Source organism: Castor canadensis, chromosome 9 (genome assembly GCF_047511655.1).
Source record: "Castor canadensis chromosome 9, mCasCan1.hap1v2, whole genome shotgun sequence".
In the NCBI taxonomy this organism is placed as follows: Eukaryota; Metazoa; Chordata; class Mammalia; order Rodentia; family Castoridae; genus Castor; species Castor canadensis.
The window spans coordinates 114,391,283-114,409,038 of NC_133394.1; the positions used below are offsets into that span (position 1 = coordinate 114,391,283).

At 44.1% G+C, this 17,756-nt stretch overlaps 1 protein-coding gene across 2 annotated transcripts in view; it reads left to right on the forward strand.

Annotated features, from left to right (window-relative positions):
- Positions 1–13,674: 13,674 nt before the first annotated feature.
- Positions 13,675–17,756, forward strand: part of Usp46 (ubiquitin specific peptidase 46) — a 61,011-nt gene continuing 56,929 nt past the window's right edge. The window contains exon 1 of one of the 2 annotated variants that reach the window (XM_020161790.2): positions 13,675–13,871. In XM_020161790.2, the coding sequence (XP_020017379.1) occupies positions 13,836–13,871 (36 nt within the window). In that variant the 5' untranslated portion in view covers positions 13,675–13,835. Of the gene's footprint in view, positions 13,872–16,064; positions 16,452–17,756 lie in introns of those variants that run through there. The other variant, XM_074042266.1, reaches the window with a different exon arrangement.

Here is a 17,756-nt window from a genome sequence, read left to right on the forward strand (position 1 = left end):
TAAAAAACAAAGTTGGAAAGAATACTTTTAGAAATACTAAAAAGAGCCCAAGTTAGTATCCATGCTGATGTCTTTTGAGGTGAAGATAGACATTTAAGGGAATGATGGCTAAGAGAGTTGTGTGTACATGTTAACAGATCACCTTGCAGTGAGTGAAATAGCCAAATTTAGCTTTCAAGGTAATGAAGCCAAATGGCCGCTAAGAATTGCTGCATATACCTTTATAGTATTGTCCTTAGAATTTACAAATGCACTCAGATTAATTAGGGTACTTTTTGATTCAGGAAATTTAAATTCTGAGCCTGATGCCATTTTCTTTAAGGTGACTAAGAACAAGTAAGTTTTGAATAATGTAAGATAGTTATCCTTTTACTCTATAAATGTGCTCAAACAGAGCATAACCATTGTGTTAACACATTTTTATTTTTAAAGATTATAATACCAGCCAGGTGCCGGTGGCTTATGCCTGTAATTCTAGCTACTCAGGGGTTAGAGATCAGGAGGTTGGAAGCCAACCTGGGCAAATAGTTTGGGGGACCCTGTCTCAAAAATACCCAACATAACAACAACAACAAAAAAGTGCTGGTGGAGTGGCTCAAGGTAGAGGCCCTGAGTTCAAGCCCCTGTACTCCTGTACTGAAAAAAAAAAAAAAGATTAAAACTCCTGAGTAGTGAAAATCATTATACCCTAATTTCATGAAAAGCATTTGTGTTCACTTAATAGATGAGTGATGCTTTTTAGTCTTTGAATGTGGCTCAAAGCTGCAAATGGTGTTCCATTTACTCTTTGTGACACATTAAGCCATTATAGAAGTGGGTAATGCAGCATATGGAAAATTATTGGTGCTTTTTGGGGCTTTGAGAGGAAAAAAACAGATTTCAGGGAAAGAGAAGGAATTTTGACTTTCTGGAAGGGCATCTGTATGGGAGACATTAGAAGGGATGTTTAATTCCTGAGTTATAATAACTTATACTTCTTTCTCAGTCCCTTTGACATCATTAGCCTGATGTGGGTGCCAAAGCGACAGTATATTTTTAAAAGCTTCTTATTATGGAAAATGTCAAGCAAACCCAAGGGTAAGAAGAGTATAGCAAACTTCAGCAACTAGCAATATTTTGCTAATCTCATTGCTATTGTCCACCCACTCTTATTTTTGCCCAAGCTTTTGCAAAAATACTTGACTTTCCTGATTGTCTCAAAGTTGCCCTTTACAGTCAGTCTCCTCTCATCAAGTTCCAGCCATAGAATCTGCTTATGTCCTTAGGTCTTTTATTTTGTAATACTCCTCTTTCTGCAGCCAACCACTCATTGTTGTAGAAATTGGATTGTCCTGTAAAATGACCCACATTCTGGATTTGTCTTATTGCTTCTTCACAGAGCATTTATTTCTTTATCTCTTGTATTTCATTAATTTCTGGCTTGATGAGATTCAGATCGAATTTTTGGGCAAGAGAACTTCCTGCCTCTTAGTGTCGGAGACTTCTGGTGCCACTGGTTGGCAAAAGAATTTACTAATAAGACAAGCAAGTAGAAGCAAGAAGTTTATTAGGACACAGAGAAGCAGAGGACAGCTGAGCACTAGGAGTGGTGCTGCAGGTCCCATAAGAGGGTTGGGCAGTTTTACTTATGTAAAGGAAAGCAGCACCTCAATGGGAGGGGGGGCACACTCAAGAGGTTAGTGCTGTGTTGGAGGTCCCAAGACCTCAGGCTCTTACTCAGGTCTGCAGACATGGGAGTGGTCAGTCCTGAGAACTGGGTTATGTGTTATTAACTCTCAGAGACTGGGCTACGTGTCATCACCTCCTACCATATGTCAGGTGGGGAGTTTTTGGCCTTGGATAGGCAGACTGGGCTGTTATGTTTTGTGGGCTCCAGGAGCTTCCGGTCAGCAAATCCCTGCTGTACGTCACAAGCCCTTCTGTTAACAGCAATCTAGAATGTGATTCCTTATCCACATCCAAGCCATAGTTCTCAGGTTACCAAACTCCCTGCTTACCTCTGTCACTTAGTGCACCACATTAAAAGGCTCTTGATGACATGTCAGCCCCACTTTTCTGAGCTTCATCAGTGGGTTCAGCTTGTGTCAATCAAAATTCCCCCAAATAAAGTTTGCCTTCATCACCTCTGACTGCATAGCTTTGGTGTCCATTTACGTTCATGCTTTGTAGCCCTTATTTCATTAGTGTCTGTAAACTGTGATCTTTTAACATTTGCGGTGCTGTGAATCAAACTCAAGGCCTGTGCATGCTAAGCAAGTGCTCTATACCCAGCCACATCCCCAGCTATGACTTTTTTTTTAAGTTTCATCATTTCTGCATTTATTAGATTATATAAAGAAGAACTTCCTTTTATATACTCTTTGGTTACCATGGAAAATAGTTCAAATAGGAAAGGCAGCATAGATTCTTTTCCTTGCCCTTTATTTATCAAATTTAACAGGATAAACAAGTCCAATAATGATGGAAGAGGTTTTGTATTACTATGAGTTCCAAATTTTTATATTTTTGTCATTTCATCGAATGCATGTTTTTAAAATTGGTACTGGAGATGAAATCATGGAATGCTGCCACCTTCTGAGATGACATTTCTGAAAGGGTAGCCACAGACTATGTATATCAGAACCCTCTGGGACCATTGGTTAATGTGTAAGTTCCTGGTCCCCACCCGGTCCTATTTGCCCTACTGGATCAGAGTTGAGTATTTGGGAGCAGGGCTCTGGAGCCTGAATTGTTGTCACTCTCTTCTAGGGATTTTTATGGAGCCAGACATGGTAGGATATGCCTATAATCCCAGCTACTTGGGAGGTAAAGGCAAGAGCATCTCAAGTTCAAAATCAGCCCAGGCAAAGGTAGTGGCAAGACCCTGTTTCAAAAACTCACTAAAAAAAAACTAAAAAGGTGGAACCCATGCACAAGGCCCTGGGTTCAAATCCTAGCACCACAAAAATAAATACATTTTAAATAAATAAAATGGCTGTAGAATGGATGGCCTGATGGCAGCTTCATCAGAGACTAAGAATAAAGAACTAAGGGGGTGCACACTGAGCAGTTATTCCAAAATAAGTTCACAAAATCAACCAGTGACCTCATGGTGTACAGCTTTCTGGGCTGGACCTTTCTATTTATTTATTTAATTTATTTACTTTTGTGACAGTGCTGGGGCTTGAACTCAAGGTCTCATGGTTGCTAGGCAGTTGCTTTACTGCCTAAGTCACATCTCCAACTCTTTTTGCTTTAATTATTTTTCAGGTAGGGTCTTGTGCTTTTGCCCAGGTTGGTTCATCCTACTTATACCTTCCACATAGCTGGAATGACAAGTGATGCCATCACACTCAGCTTTTCTTGGGGTTCTCATTAACATTTTTGCCTTGAACTGCAATCCTCCCAATCTCTTCCAAGTAGGTGAAATTTCAGGCATAAGCCACCTTACCTGGCCTCAGAGCTGGATGTTGATTGACACAAGTGGAATTCTTACTACCTGCTGTTCCTAGAACACGTGGGTGTTTTTATCACTGTAGATCCTATACATTGTGGTTCTATTTGACAGTGAACTAATTTCCCCTGTGGACTGTCAGGGACACGGTGTTTCTACACCCACGGCCTGACATCCTGCACAGCTGCTCTCCCCTGGGGCCCCAGAGCTCCTATGCATGGTTTGTGTCATCCCATCAGGACATGGAATGCCATTTATATTTGCAGTATCAATTAGCACTGTTGTCATCCGCTCTGGTTTTGAATTGCTCATCTTCCCTCAGGAATGTACTTTCCATATTTTATTAAAGTCCCTGAATGCTTGACATTTTGAGTAAAACATTTGTTTAGTTGGTTTTCCATAAAAGTGATGATCCACTTTTATAATTTCTTTTGCCTTTAGTTATTGAATTTTAAATAGCATTGTTGAATGCACTGACTCACAGGGGGAAAATATAGCTGCTTTAAAAAGTTCGAATTTGCAGATCTTGTCCATTGCATTTCTTGCAAATTAGAGAAACTACGATTCCCAGCACTTTTCTGCTCATGGGTTTGGGAAGAGGGATGGGAATCAGGTTCATGGGTGTAACAGAAATCCCAGAACTCTGGGTGAATGCTGATGCATTGTATGCCAGTAAAGTTTTGTGCTTGTCAAGATCCAGCCTGTAGAAATGGCATGGCAATGACAGGTTTGGGCAGCCCAGTAGGCCTTGCAGGGGCACAATTATAGGCAACTTAATATGAGATTCTCCAATTGCTGCCCATGCCTTGGTGTTGTTGCCTCTAGGCAGAAACTCTAGTTTTGGGGCTATTGGATTAGGACAGGGTTCATTGGAAACTCAAATGCCATCGAAGTCAGGAAAGTAGCATAAAGGAATGAAGAGGCCTGGGAAGGAGACTGGTGAGTTAGGGAGACATGTCCCCACTGAAGGAGGCCACCCCCACTCAGCTACTCTTGACCACCACCAGTAATGTGGACCCTGAATGGCTAATGCTTTTGATGATTCAAGAGTAGCTGATAATCTGAATGTTTATGTGAATGTCCTAGATTTCAATTGTTGGCATTAATTCAAATAGGTTTTAAACACAGCCATAGTTAAACTAGACATGTCTATAAGTCACCATTTTGGAGCTTTGTTTTAAGTAATATATAAGTACTTTAAATTAATACCACAATGGGATAGAAGAGAATTTATGCTTCCCAAATCAAGATGAGAGATGACTGAAAGTCATGCTGCTAGCAGAGATTCAAACCATAAACCTTACAGGGACAAATTAGCCTTATTTTGGTTAGTAGCCAGAGGTTGGACCTCTGTAGTTAGGAGCTATTTGTCACCTAGCAGCTCTGGATGAATGTACATGGATCAGTGCAGAACCACACTCTGTGGATTGTGGGCCAGTGGTGACATCCTCATCCAAGAAACTATCACATTACTGAGGTAGACCCCCTCTTGAGTCCTCAGAGGAAAAGAGAGCTGGGTATTTACATGGATTGCTTTATAAAACTCTAAACCTTGACTTGCTGGCAGAGAAGTAGTGGGAGTTGAGACAGACTACTTTTGTCTTTCTGAAGAGTGATAGCCAGATAGCATGTTCTGTTAGGATTGGATTTCAGTGTAAAGCTGGCTCCTAATTAATCAGGGAGAGAAAGCATGGCTATATTATTACAACATATGGACATACTGATTTTCTTCACAGTTAGCTAAGTGCACTTGCAAAATTAATCTGAACTTTGTGAAATTAAATGGAGTTTAAAGAGAAATTTTAGATGTAAGAAAAGTATGTCAATAAAATTCTCAGGAGACCATAAAGGGCTATGGGTGTTTGGACCAAACTTCTAGATCTGGCTCTGTCTGCTGTTGGTGAGGGTTTGAATTATTAAATCTTGCTTGGCTCTAAATTGGTTGAATTTGATGAATCTCACTGTAATGTTCCATTTTCTAGTTCGTATTTAATGTTTTAAAAAGCTGGTTATTTCTCTGTTACTGCTTATTGTTTCTATCATTTGTCCATCTTGTATTTTATATTATTTTTTGTGACACTGGGGATTGAACCCAGGGCCTTGCATAAGTGTTCTACCACTGAGCTACATCCCCAGCTGTCTATTTCAAGAAGGTACTAGATGAGTCCTTCTACTTACTAGATGTTTGGGATGGATCTATCACATGTCTATGTTGGTGTTTTTGTGTTAAGATCATCCTAAAACACAGTAGGATGATATGGACTCATTATCAAGACAGGATCATGCTATGTAATCCAGGCTGGCCTTGAATTTGTGATCCTCCTGCCTCAGCCTCCTGAGTGATGACCAAAAATATTTGTAATGAGTATTATGAAGTTATATATTGTTCCCTCTGTTCTGCTATAAATAGAAGCACAATTAGTTATTTTATTACAATATAGTATTTAAAATTAATATCACAGTGAAATATAACCAAAATGGCAAAGTTAACAAGGCTGATAAAACTAAGTCTTGGAGAATATGGAAAACCAGAACTCTGACACTGTACTAGTGGGAGAGTTAGTATGATCACTGGTAGAAAACCCCTGGGACACCATCTTACCAAGTTAAACACTCCTTGACCCAACAACTTATGTCTAGATATATACCAAACAGAAATGTGTGTATATCTACACCAAAGGATACACAAAAGAGCCTTCATAGTAGCATTTGTTTAATAGCCTCAAGCTAGAAGCAATATTGAATATATCAATGTTGAATTTGTAAATGAATGGTTACATTTTCAAATAGAGGAATATATCATGCAGCAATGAAATAAATAAGCTACAGCTCCCCCTCCCCTACCTGTCACAAGAGATGGAACCCAGGGCCTTGCACATGCTAGGTAAGGCTTTATCATTGACCCACACCTGGGACTCAGATCAGAACTAGTTTTCTTGAATCTCATAAACATGACATTGAGTAAAAGAAGTTAGTTATGAAGCACATGCTGCATGATTTGATGTATAGAAACATGCACAAACAAAACCTGAGGCAAAACTAAACTATGGTATCAGAAGACAGGATGGGGATCCCCCTGGGAAGGGAGGTGGTGACTGGGAGTAGCATGGGATGGGGAGGAGGAGTGGGGTTTCAATGATGCTGGTAATGTCCTTTGTTTTACCTGGGTGGTGATTACACGGGTGTGTCTGCTTTACCATAATTCGCAAAAGTTTTGTGTACTTTGCAGAATATATGTTGTATTTTAATTAAAATATTAAGACAGAAAAAGTATGAGGCTTTTACTTATAGTCTTTAAAAAGTTGTAATAACCTCAGCAAGCAAACCCCAGTACTGCCAAAATAAATAAATAAATAAAATAAAATAAAATAAAATAACCTGGCTGGGTATCAGTGGCTCACACCTGTAATCCTAGCTTCTCAGGGCATCAGCCATCAGGGACAGTAAGCAGGGCGGCATGTGTAAAGTGCTTTACAGGGTACAGCGCACTACAGCCATTGGCAGAAGGAGAGTATCCATGTGGCCTTGACAGTGCAGAACTTAAATCTGCCTTTCCAATTCTATTTTCTGAGAAGAAATGAAGAAGTGGAACCCTAAGCCCTCACTGGGGACAAAGTTTCACAGTGAAAGAATTCATGGTTTACAGCTTTCTAGGAAAAGACCAAAGAGAATGACAGGTGCTTCCCCTCTGAGGGAAGAAGTCCCCAGGTGCCTTTTCTATATCCTTGTCCTCCCACCAGCAGGTGGTTGGGGTGGGGTGGGGTTTGTTAAAATGGAAATGACACCACACAGACTACGAGGACCCTGAGGTCTAACTTGGCCAGAAGAGTTCTGTATTGCAAATAGTGTTTGTGGACTGGAAGGAATATAAATGTCCCCAAAGAAAGCCTGTTGTAAATCTGACCTGGCCGTAGAACCATTACTCAACTTACCCTAGTCTGTGCTTAAGTGTTCTTCCAAGTTTATACTCTTTTGATCAGACCCTCATTCAACAAACATTTCCTGAACACCTTCTATGTGCCTACAGTTCTGAGGGATCCAGCAGTGGACAGAAAAGTCAAATCCCCTTGGGACTAGTGAAGAATATATTCCTATCTGCTTTACTGAGAAGATGGAGGCTGTCCTATATGAGTTTCCTCAGCTCACCGAAGGACTTCCTAAGTTTCTGGGCTCTTGGTCTGTCCTACCACTCAACTCCTTCTAAGAAGAGCTCCCAGCAAGCCTCACTGTTCACTAGCCCCTCATAAACCTACGATAACCTTGATAAAAGGAACAGAACAGATAAAATGGACAGAACCATGGATTCCCTCACTTTCCTGGAGCTTCTGCCTGAGATCTCTCCTTATATTATGGCCTCTCCAGGGAATCTCATTTCTAGGGAAGCCCATTTGCTGCAGCATCCTCACAGGACTTACTTGCTAAGTGCTTCCCCCACCCCACCCCCCGCCCCTGTCCCAGGGTTGTAGGCTCTACATCATTCATACCAGAGTTTGGAGGACAGAGAAACTATCAGGAAAGCAAGATGGTAAGTAAAATGGTTGTTATAAGTGAACCAAGTGTTTCAGGTAAAATAAAGACCTGCTAAGTATCTGAGAACCTCCTGTGGATGCCACCCCCCTTCCCACACACACACACTGTGCTAGGTGTTTTAAGTTTCTAAAGAGATAGAAAAAGTGACCTTTGATTTGAAGTTTTACTGGAGAGGGCAGAGATATTCCTATGGAAGTGATCTTTGGGGAACTAATGACCTAGAAACAAAGGGGACATGGGGTGGGGAGCTGTGAGCCTGGAAACTTGGGGTTAGCCATGAGTTTGATTTACAGATTGGAAGAGGTGGGCCGAGTCAGACCAAGCAGACCAGGTAGAAGAAACCCCCTCACTGGAGGAACTTTTGAGGCCCATTGTCTACTACCTACCCCTCCTTTCCTTCAAAGCCAAGTATCTCTGGCTTCTTATCTCCTTTTCACTTACCACTCTATTCCCACTTGTATTCTATCCTAACCCATCCACACAAACTGCCCCTGATAGAATTCAAAGAAGCCTTTGGTGACAATGCTTATACAACTCTGGATAAAGTTACTTAACTCCCCGAGCCTCAATATCCTCCCCTCTACAGTGAAGAATTTAGTAAGTAATTTACCTCTCTCATAGAACTATCTAAAGGATTAATTGAACCTTAAACTCTGTTCAAGAAGTGACCACTGTTGCCATTGTTATTTATCATCTTTGACTCCTTAGCTGTATTTAATATACTGGACTACTCCCTCTATGTTCAAATACTCTGGCTTTTGTGATTCTATGGGACTTTTTGCTTTTTTTCACCCAGTTTGGAAGCTGTCTTCATTTTCATTGGCTCCTCTTTTTCTGCCTGTTTCTTGCATGGTGAAACTCTTCTGGACCACCTCCTTGCCTCTTTCTACTCACCCGTAATTGCATGTCCTCCATTACCTTCCGTGTATTAATTACTCAGATTTATTTCTCCAGTGCAGATTCTTCTGAGCTCCAGATTTGGAGAGTTAAGGGCTAATTGATATGACTATTCAGATGTTTCATGGTTGTCTCAAAGTCAACACCTTTGAAGCAAGCTCATTTCTCCCCAATCACCTACACTGAGACTCCTCCTTCAGCATCCCCTATCATTAAAAAAAAAAAAAGACATGCTCTTCATTCTAGTCAGAACCAGGAGACTTGTCCTCGTTCCTCATCCCAGTCAACCACAAATTCAGCTGACTCTTTCCAAAAGCAAGTCTGGCCACTTCTTTTTTTCCATTGCCACTTCCCTAAATCCAGGCTCCCAGAAACCTGGGACTGTCCTGCATGTCTAACTGGCCTCACCTGGAGCACTTTTGCTGTTCTTGACCTTCTTCACTAGAGTAGTCAACTAGAGTACTCTCTTCTTTCAGTTAATCTGAATGTATCGAGTAAAAATCCAATCATGTTCCAACGTAGCTTAAAAATCCTTCAGTAGTTGAAAAATCCCTTCAATGCACACTTTAAAATAAGACAATTGTTCTGAAAGCTTAGGATTTTTTGTGTTTTCATGTGTTTTTTTGAGACAGGGTTCCATTGAGTAGCCAAGGCTGGCCTGGGCCTCACTATGTAGCCCAGGCTGGTCTCAGTCTTGATGGGATTATAGGTGTACACCACCATGCCTGGCAAGTTTAGGAAATGTTAATTACCCATAAATGCACCATGAAACTATATCATCATTTTAGATGTAGTTTCTGAAGCTCACTCCAAGGTTATGCTTATACTAATAGCACTAGCAGCAAAGACCTTCATAAGCAATGCAGAGGGACACTGTGTTAGAATTGCCTTTTTTATTCCAGGATCGCCAATGCCCCTCACAGGCTTAGCACAGAGTGTGTCTTTAATGTTTGGATACTTGAGGATTAAGGAAAAAGGTGGTCAGAAAGTTCCTAGGGAACTGAAAAATACTCCACAGAAGCAGTTTGGCAATCAAAAGTGTACAGACAGCACAGTCTCCCCTCCCCCAGCCAACGGTTATTAGCACTTGCGTGGTAAATGAACTGCAGTCTTAAATATTTGGCAGGGAGGAAAAGGGAAAGGAATTAATGTGCCAGGTACAGTGCTTGAGACCATGAGGTTTTTAGTTTAGTTTAGTTTTGTTTTTTGAGACAGGTAGTCCCTATGTAGCCTAAGTTGGCCTCAAACTTGCCATTCTCCAGCCTTAGCCTCCCAAATTTTGGGATTATAAGAACTATCATGTCTGGCTTTGGATGGGTTTTTAAGATATAATAGGCTAGGTTCTGTCCCTCCAGGAGCTTCCAGACCACATGGAGAGAGGCAATTGTCAAAATACTCAATTTAAACTCCTATGGACAGTGTGCTGTTTTTTAGCTGCAACATGGGGACCAATCTCTTCATGTCTGATGAAGGGTAGGAAACAGACAGTAATCAAATTACCTATGCACAGTAATAATAACTCTCACTTAGTGCTTAGTATGTGCCAGGCATGCTCTTCATATTTTACAGGAAATAACCCATACTTTGAGGGCTACTCTTACTGTCTTTATTTTATAAAGAAGTTGAGATATGAAGAGGTGAAGAAACGACCCATGGTTATATTGAGTCCAGACAGCCTGACACCAGGTCTACTGTTTAGCTACCCACTGCCTTCATTCTGTGCTACAAGGTATAAACACATTTACAAGTGTGTAGTGGAGAGGATGATGGTGCTCTAGGGACATGAAATAAAGGCATCTCACTTGTCTCAAGGCTGAGTGAGTGTGAACCAAGCAAAGAGCGAAGTGGATGTTTGTGCTAGGCAAGCACGAGGCCCTGAGTTCAAATTCCAGTACCACCACCAAAAAAAAAAAGGTTAGGTAGAGCAGTATGTGTGGGAGGAGCAGTCTAGGAAGACTATATGGAGGAGGCCAATTGTGAGAGATGGGTTTAGAGGGCAGAGAAGAAATGGGAACATCATAAATTCAGAATGAGCCTAATGAATTTCAGGGACAGCACATACTGGTGAATTAGGATTCTTTCAGTTGGGAGTAGCAGACACCCAACTTAAAGTGTTCAAAGAAAATGACAACTTTACTGGTTCAAGTTACTGAAAATTCCAATTGGATAAATGATGCCAGGATCTCTCATCTATATTTCAGCAAATTTTCCCTGTGTTGGCTTCATTCTCAGACAGTGGAAAGGCCACAGCTGTAGATTTATATCCCATCAGCTCAGCAAACTCAGGGAGAGGAGCATTCCTTTCCCCCCAAATCCCAGGGCCGACTCTTACTGGTGTAGCTTGTGTCACATCCTATTTGCTGAACTGATCCCTGTGGTTACATGATGAGGTGCCCTCATTGGGCAGTCCTGAATCTGGAGAGAGGTGAAACACACCTGAACCCTAAGGTCTGAAAGCCAGAGAGAGAAAGTTCCCCAGAGTAGAATCCAGGTGCTGTTATTGGAGAAGGGAAATGATTGCTACACAGACAGAGCTGGAATTCTAGCCAACAAGTGCTCCCCACTTAAGGCACATTCTGGGATGAGTACAGCTAACAGCCTCCCAGCTGGTGCCAATGCTGCTGGTCCATGGACCACACTTTGTGTAGCAAGGGGCACACTACCTGGAGTGAATGCATCCTCAAATTCATTGAGGCTGCTTAGTACCAGCCAGTAGCCTATTCTACCATTTGTTGTGTTTCCCATCCTAACTCTGTACCTTCCCACCAGCTGTTCTCTATAGGTAGAATGCTTTTTCTCAAAATTTTCTCACCAGCAAGTCTCCATTTTCAAGATTTTACCTCTTACCACCCCTGAATATGCTTCCTCACTGAGTGAAACTAAATTACAGCTCTCCAACTCAAGCTGTCTCCAGTTTAGACTTATGAATATCAGCTCTGTGGAAGAATGAAATATATTTAACCATTCATGAATCTAACAAACTCTGCTATGTTCAATCGCTTTGTTGTGTCTGGAACTCATTGCCTGAGTTTCAATGCAGTTGTTTGTACTGAGCACTTTAGTTTTACTGTAGGCTGTTAGAAGGCATAGAGATCAAGTTGACTTGCTAATGGAGCACTCTGGAAGAAGCTTTTACTTTTCATTCCATCAACGATGCTTTCCATACTGTAGACTTTGCCATCTATGTGTCCATATTGGGAGAAATAATGAACTTTTATCATGGCATAAAAATTCCTATCATTTAAAACTTTGGATTAATGTGTATAGTTAATCTTCGGTGAAATAGTTCAGAGGCCTGAGTTTTAACCTTAGGCTCTCCTGAACTTAAATGACATTCCTCAAATCTTTAAACTTTTTTGGGCTGCATTGTCTGACTGGTCATTATTTGGGTGTTTTGCTGTCTTCCCCTCCTCCCCAAGTAGTACCCAACCTAGGACAGCAACCAGCTTCCTCTGTAACATTGGGTAACACAGCCCTGGGCAGGACACTTGCTCCTCTCAACCTTAGGTTACTGATGTGCAAAAGGAGGTAAGGGTGTCTAACGGACAGAGTCATGTGGAAATCGAGGGTGCATAGGTATAAAGAATCATAACTGACAACCATAAGAAATTAAAGTTAGCTGTTGTGATCATCGGGATCTACTTGGAAACAAAATTTGGGTAGGATGACTTATCACAAGCAGGAATATTAATCCTTATATCCATTCAAACGTACAGTGTGGGGATGAACCCACGAACCTTCAGTCAGCAGTGTCTGTCTTCTGTTTGCACTTGGGTCCTGGAAGCAATCAAATCTTACATGTATTAAGACTGTTTCTCCTAGTATATTAACATTGGTTAGAGAAAAACTGTCTTCAATTATATTACTTTCTCTCTTATTCAGCTTGTCATTAAATATATTGGTCTACGAATCTGTCACATTTCATGTGTACAACTTCTCTGCTGAAAGTCCTGAATCGGCAAGCTGGCCTGTAAAAGTGTTTTCCCACGTTTGAACAGGTTCTTTCAATCCAGGTGAATTTACCTGCTAAGCGGGGTACAGGGTTGGCTTTGAGTCTGCAGCCATCACCTTTTTTTGCGGGAAAGGTGTACAAGCTGAGCGAGAACCCATCTCACAAAGGGGAGGTTAGGTGCCCCAGAGAGGGCTATGTCTTCCTGGAGGATGCAGAAAAGTTTTGTTCTCGTTCTTTCCACTCTGTGGACAATCTGCCCAGACCCTGGGCTTGTCCTCTGTACCTGCTAATGTCACAAACTGCCTGAGTGCAGCGAATCCTATTCTTTCCAGGCATCCTCTACCAGGCAGCGCTTTCTAGCCACTTCCCATGTCCTGACCCCATTTTACTTCTCGGGTCCCCGCGGGTGCCATCAGGCTGGAATCCCAGGGAGAAAAACTAAAAAGTTGGATGAGTCACCCCATACCCTTCACTTTCTCCACACGCCCCAAAAGAAAACCTGGGAGACGGTTGGGGACCGGGCGGGAACAGGCAAGGAGGAGAAGCGCCCGCGTCCCTGCGGGGCCTCTCCGGCCAGCGCGGTGATCGGTTCCCCAGCGACAAGGCCGGGGGATCGGCTGCGTGACTGCCGCGTAGTCTGCCGATCGGGGAAGGGAGCGGCGCGGGGCAGGGAGGGCAGGGCGCGCGGGGCAGGGGCGCGGCCGCGCGACACCGGGTGGCACCGGGCTGAGCGGCCGGCGGACTCCGCGCGCGACCGCCCCTCCTCCCGCTCGCCCGCGGCCGCGGCCCAGGCTCCCTTGCTCCGCCACTCCCCGCCCTCCGCGTGCCTCCCGCCCGCCCCTTCCCCGCCTCCCCGCCGCCGCCGCCCGGCCCGGCCTCCCTCTCGCAACCAAACTGAACGCCGGACCCAGGCCGCCTCGCCGCCGCCCGCCCGGCCGCCCTCGCCGCGAGCGCTCCACCATGGCCGGTGCTGTTTTCCCCTTGTAAAGATGGCGGTGCGGGATCGCTGCAACCTTTAGACTAATGACTGTCCGAAACATCGCCTCCATCTGTAATATGGTGAGTGGCCGCCCGCCTGCCCGCCTCGGGGGTCGTGAAGAAAGGGGCACCCGTGCCGCGCCGCACGCACGCCGGTCGCGGGCCAGGGGTTCAAGTTCCCCCGGCCCCGGGCTGCAACCTCCCAGCGACCCCCGTCTCTGTCCCAGCCGGGGACCGGAGCCCGCCGGCCGATCCCAGGGATCCAGGGCCGCTGCCGTGCCCCCACCCTCGGGTTGCGGTGCAAGCGGTGGTGATGGTTGTGGGGTGGGGGAAGGTGGCCGCACACGGGTGTCCCGGGAGAGCAGAGTGGGGGTGGGGGTGGGGAATGTGCTGGAAGTGAGTGGGGGGCACCTATTCTCTCCTTGCAGTAAATAAACCTTTGCCGGGCCGCCTGGCTGCCCTTATCTCATTTTGAGTTCAGCTTCGATTGTATTTAAAATTCACTTTGCAACTGCAATTCGTGTGTCTGGAGAAATTTGAAATGTAATAAAGCTGTAAAAAAAAAAAAGTGCAAAATTGTAAAGAGGTGAACTTCAGCTTGGTTGAGGAAAGCACGGCTGTTTGTTCTGCATGCCTCAGTTTCCCCACCTGTGAAAGAAAGTCTGTGGCAGTTGCATATGCAAGCCCTTATGAGGATGACTGAGGGCTAGGAGGAGGACTCCGGGGCAATCCTGCCCCATCCACTGCAGACTCCAAGAAGGCTGACCAGCATGGATACAGCAAGGGACATTACTGGGCTCTGATGGGGTCTGGGTCCATGACCCATTGCAATGTCCCATTGCTTTCTCCTTTCAGTTTCTGCAAGAACTGTGTCCAGCCTCTGGGTTCCTAGGGTGTACCCTCCTGGCACCCCCACTTGTCAGAGCTTTGGGGAGCTTAGCATTGCCCTCTGTGCAGGCTTGAGGGGGTGTTCTTTGCTCACACTCTCCAGACCCCTCCAAGCCAGTAGAAGTGAGGTCCTTCGGTGCCAGTTTGGGGAAGCCCTCCCTGGAAGCTGGTAATATGGGCCATCGAAGGGAACCAGGGAACCAGAGGAGGCTTGATTGAGAAGTGCTGGGGTAAGGTGACCCTGCTGCCCTCCCCCATCACACAGCCTTTTACACCTTCTGTCCCACACTGGGTTCAAGATCAACACATGGCAGAGGAGCACTGAGAGCCATGTGTCAGCTCTGGGGTGGAATTGAGACCCACTGTTGCTGGTTTCAGCTTTCAGCATGTTGGGCCAAGGCCATGGCCAGCAGAGTAAATGCTGGAGCTTCCTAGTGATAACCGCCCTGCGTCGGTGCAGGGTGAGTTAGATAATGCGGATGGCTCCTGGAGCCTTTCCATTTCCTCTGTTTTTTTCTTCCTTTCTCCACCAGCAGACAGGTTTCCTGTTTCTTCCTGTCGAGTGGCATTAATGTTGTGTGGTGCAGTGAGAAGGAGATGCGTTTCTTCTCACTGTCTCTTTGCTGCGACCAGCTCCTGAGGGGAACTGTGAAACATAGCAGCTTGAATGCTGTCTTTTGTGCTGCTGGGGTGGCCTCAGGCCTACAGGGTCCCGAGGCTGCGTCCCTGTTCTTGGTGGTGTTCATGTCCTGCTTGCGTGTGGTGACATCTCTCAGTATTGAAGCAGGGTGGAAACTTGAGAGGCAGCACGTCCCAAGAGGAAGGTAGCCTCTGGCTTTATTTTGCCTTCAGTGCAGCTGGGACGTCTTGGCACACCTGGGCAGAATGTCACAACCGGTTTTCAGTGAAACTCAGCCAGGGAGACAAGCTGCTGGAAGGTCATGAGAGGAGCAGGCTAGTACTGTGTCCAGAGAGTTGACAACTCCTGTGGCCACCTAAAAGTATACAAGTTCAGGATTACTACCAGAGGGAAGTAAGCACTCGGTAATTCATAAATAGATAATTTCATCTTCCTATTTGGACGGTGTCTTGGGCTAAGGTGATGAGTTTGGACTCTAAAGTCAGACTCTGGGTTCAAGTCCTGCTTCTTTTTGTTGTTTTATATTCTGAGACAGGGGCTCATAGCGTACTCTCCATCCTCCTGCATCAGCCTCCAGATTACCTGCTGGATTACATGTGTGTGCCACCACACCCAGTTTTCAGGTCCTGCTTCCAATATGTACTAGCTTTGTGCTCTTGAAAGTTGCTCTCTGTCTTGCTTTTGTCATCTATGAAAACGGATGGATGATAGTGGCTGCTGTCTCACCAGGCACTGTGTTAAATGCGTTGTTGGGGTTCAGGGCCTTGTACACAGCAAGTATGCAGTGAATGCTGGCTGTTATTGTCAGGGTCTTTTCTCTCATTATGTCACCTTTCCAGTTGTTTAAGGGATGGTGGAGATTATGCCTTCTCCAACCTGATGGGAACAACTTGATGTAAACAGCCCGCACAGTTCGCATGCAAACCAAGCCCAATGGCAGTAAAGAAAGTCTGGGATGGGAATTCTGAACCCCGCCCCTTATAAAAAGCTGCTCAGGTCACCTCTGCCCCTCCCAGACTCATTTCCTAGTGGAGAAGGTTGGTGATGTGGAGCCTGCTGTCCTTCCACCCAGTCAGACATAAATGTTCACTGGACCCCTTTAGCGTCTTCATTCGATGATGAATTGTTTTCAGGTAGGTCTTTTCTGGTTTCACCTGCTATTGGACTTCTCTTACTTGCTTTCTTGATCCTTCCCACTTCTTACTCCCTTTGGTCCCAGCTGGTTTGTGTAGTTGTAGTAAGAGCAGGTAGGGTTGCCTTTTTTTTTTGTTTGTGGTGCTGGGGATGAAACCTAGGGCCTTGCAAGAAATATTATCCTGAAATAATCCCAGAATAATGCTTGATGCTAGCTTGAGTGCTAGATTTGAATTCTTTTAAATAAATGAAATTATATTTAAATGAAGGAGAAGTAAAATTAGTAAAAATTTGCAACATGACAGGATTTTTATACAGTTCAACTGGTTATCCGAGGCAAGTAGTTTGGTAATTTTTTTGTTAATCATTTTTTATGAAGACAAATAGACCATGACCTGGCACTGAAAAGCAAACTTCTTTCCTCCAGCAGAGCAGAAACAAAACTTGTAGCAAACCTTTCCTGTGATGGAGAACTGAGCACCACCTCTCCTCCCCACATTTCTTGTGCCAGTTTTAGATGGAGGGGACACGGAGCATATCTCCATCCTTCCTCTCGCTTCCCATACTGCCGAAGTTTTATTGTCCTTTGGAAGTTTAATACTGGTTCCCATTGACTTCTGCCCTGTGAGTTGCTACGGTAGTAATTCTTGATGAACTTGCTTTGGGCAAGTGAGCTTGGCCACAAGGCAGTGTCTGGGAGGAAGATAGGAAAGCTTGTTTGGCTGGTGTGTTGTAATGTTGAAAATGCTTTAGCTGCTACCAAGCGTGAGGAAATGCCCCCTGTTGATTGTCCTGGTTTGTGTCCAGACTGGTGGATTTAACTTCTGAGGTACAAATGAAAGGTCTTTTTTTAGTTTTCTGTTGGCATTGGGGAATTTTCTAAAGAGGAAGTATTTAAGAGACACCAAATGTGACTTGTACCAATGTACTGGTCTAAATCATCTGATCTTCATTTCATTCATTAATAGTGCTATAAGATATATTTTGAAGGACATACCATGTAGCAAATACATTACAAGCTTTGGTGGCTGGAGATGTATGTAGTTCAGTGGTAGGTTGCTTGCCTAGCTTATGTGAAGCTAGAATTCAAACCCCAGCACTGCAAAAGAAAGGAAGATAGATGACAAATTTTGTACCTATAGCTAGCCATCTGTTGAGGACCTCTATGTGAGTGCTGGTACATACTGTATGGAGTGCTTAAATGAATGAGTCTCCATTCCCAAGTAGCTCAGCCATTCCTTACCTTTCAGATGGAACACTGGTAAAGAGGAAACAGTTTCAATGCAAAGTGACATCCACAGATA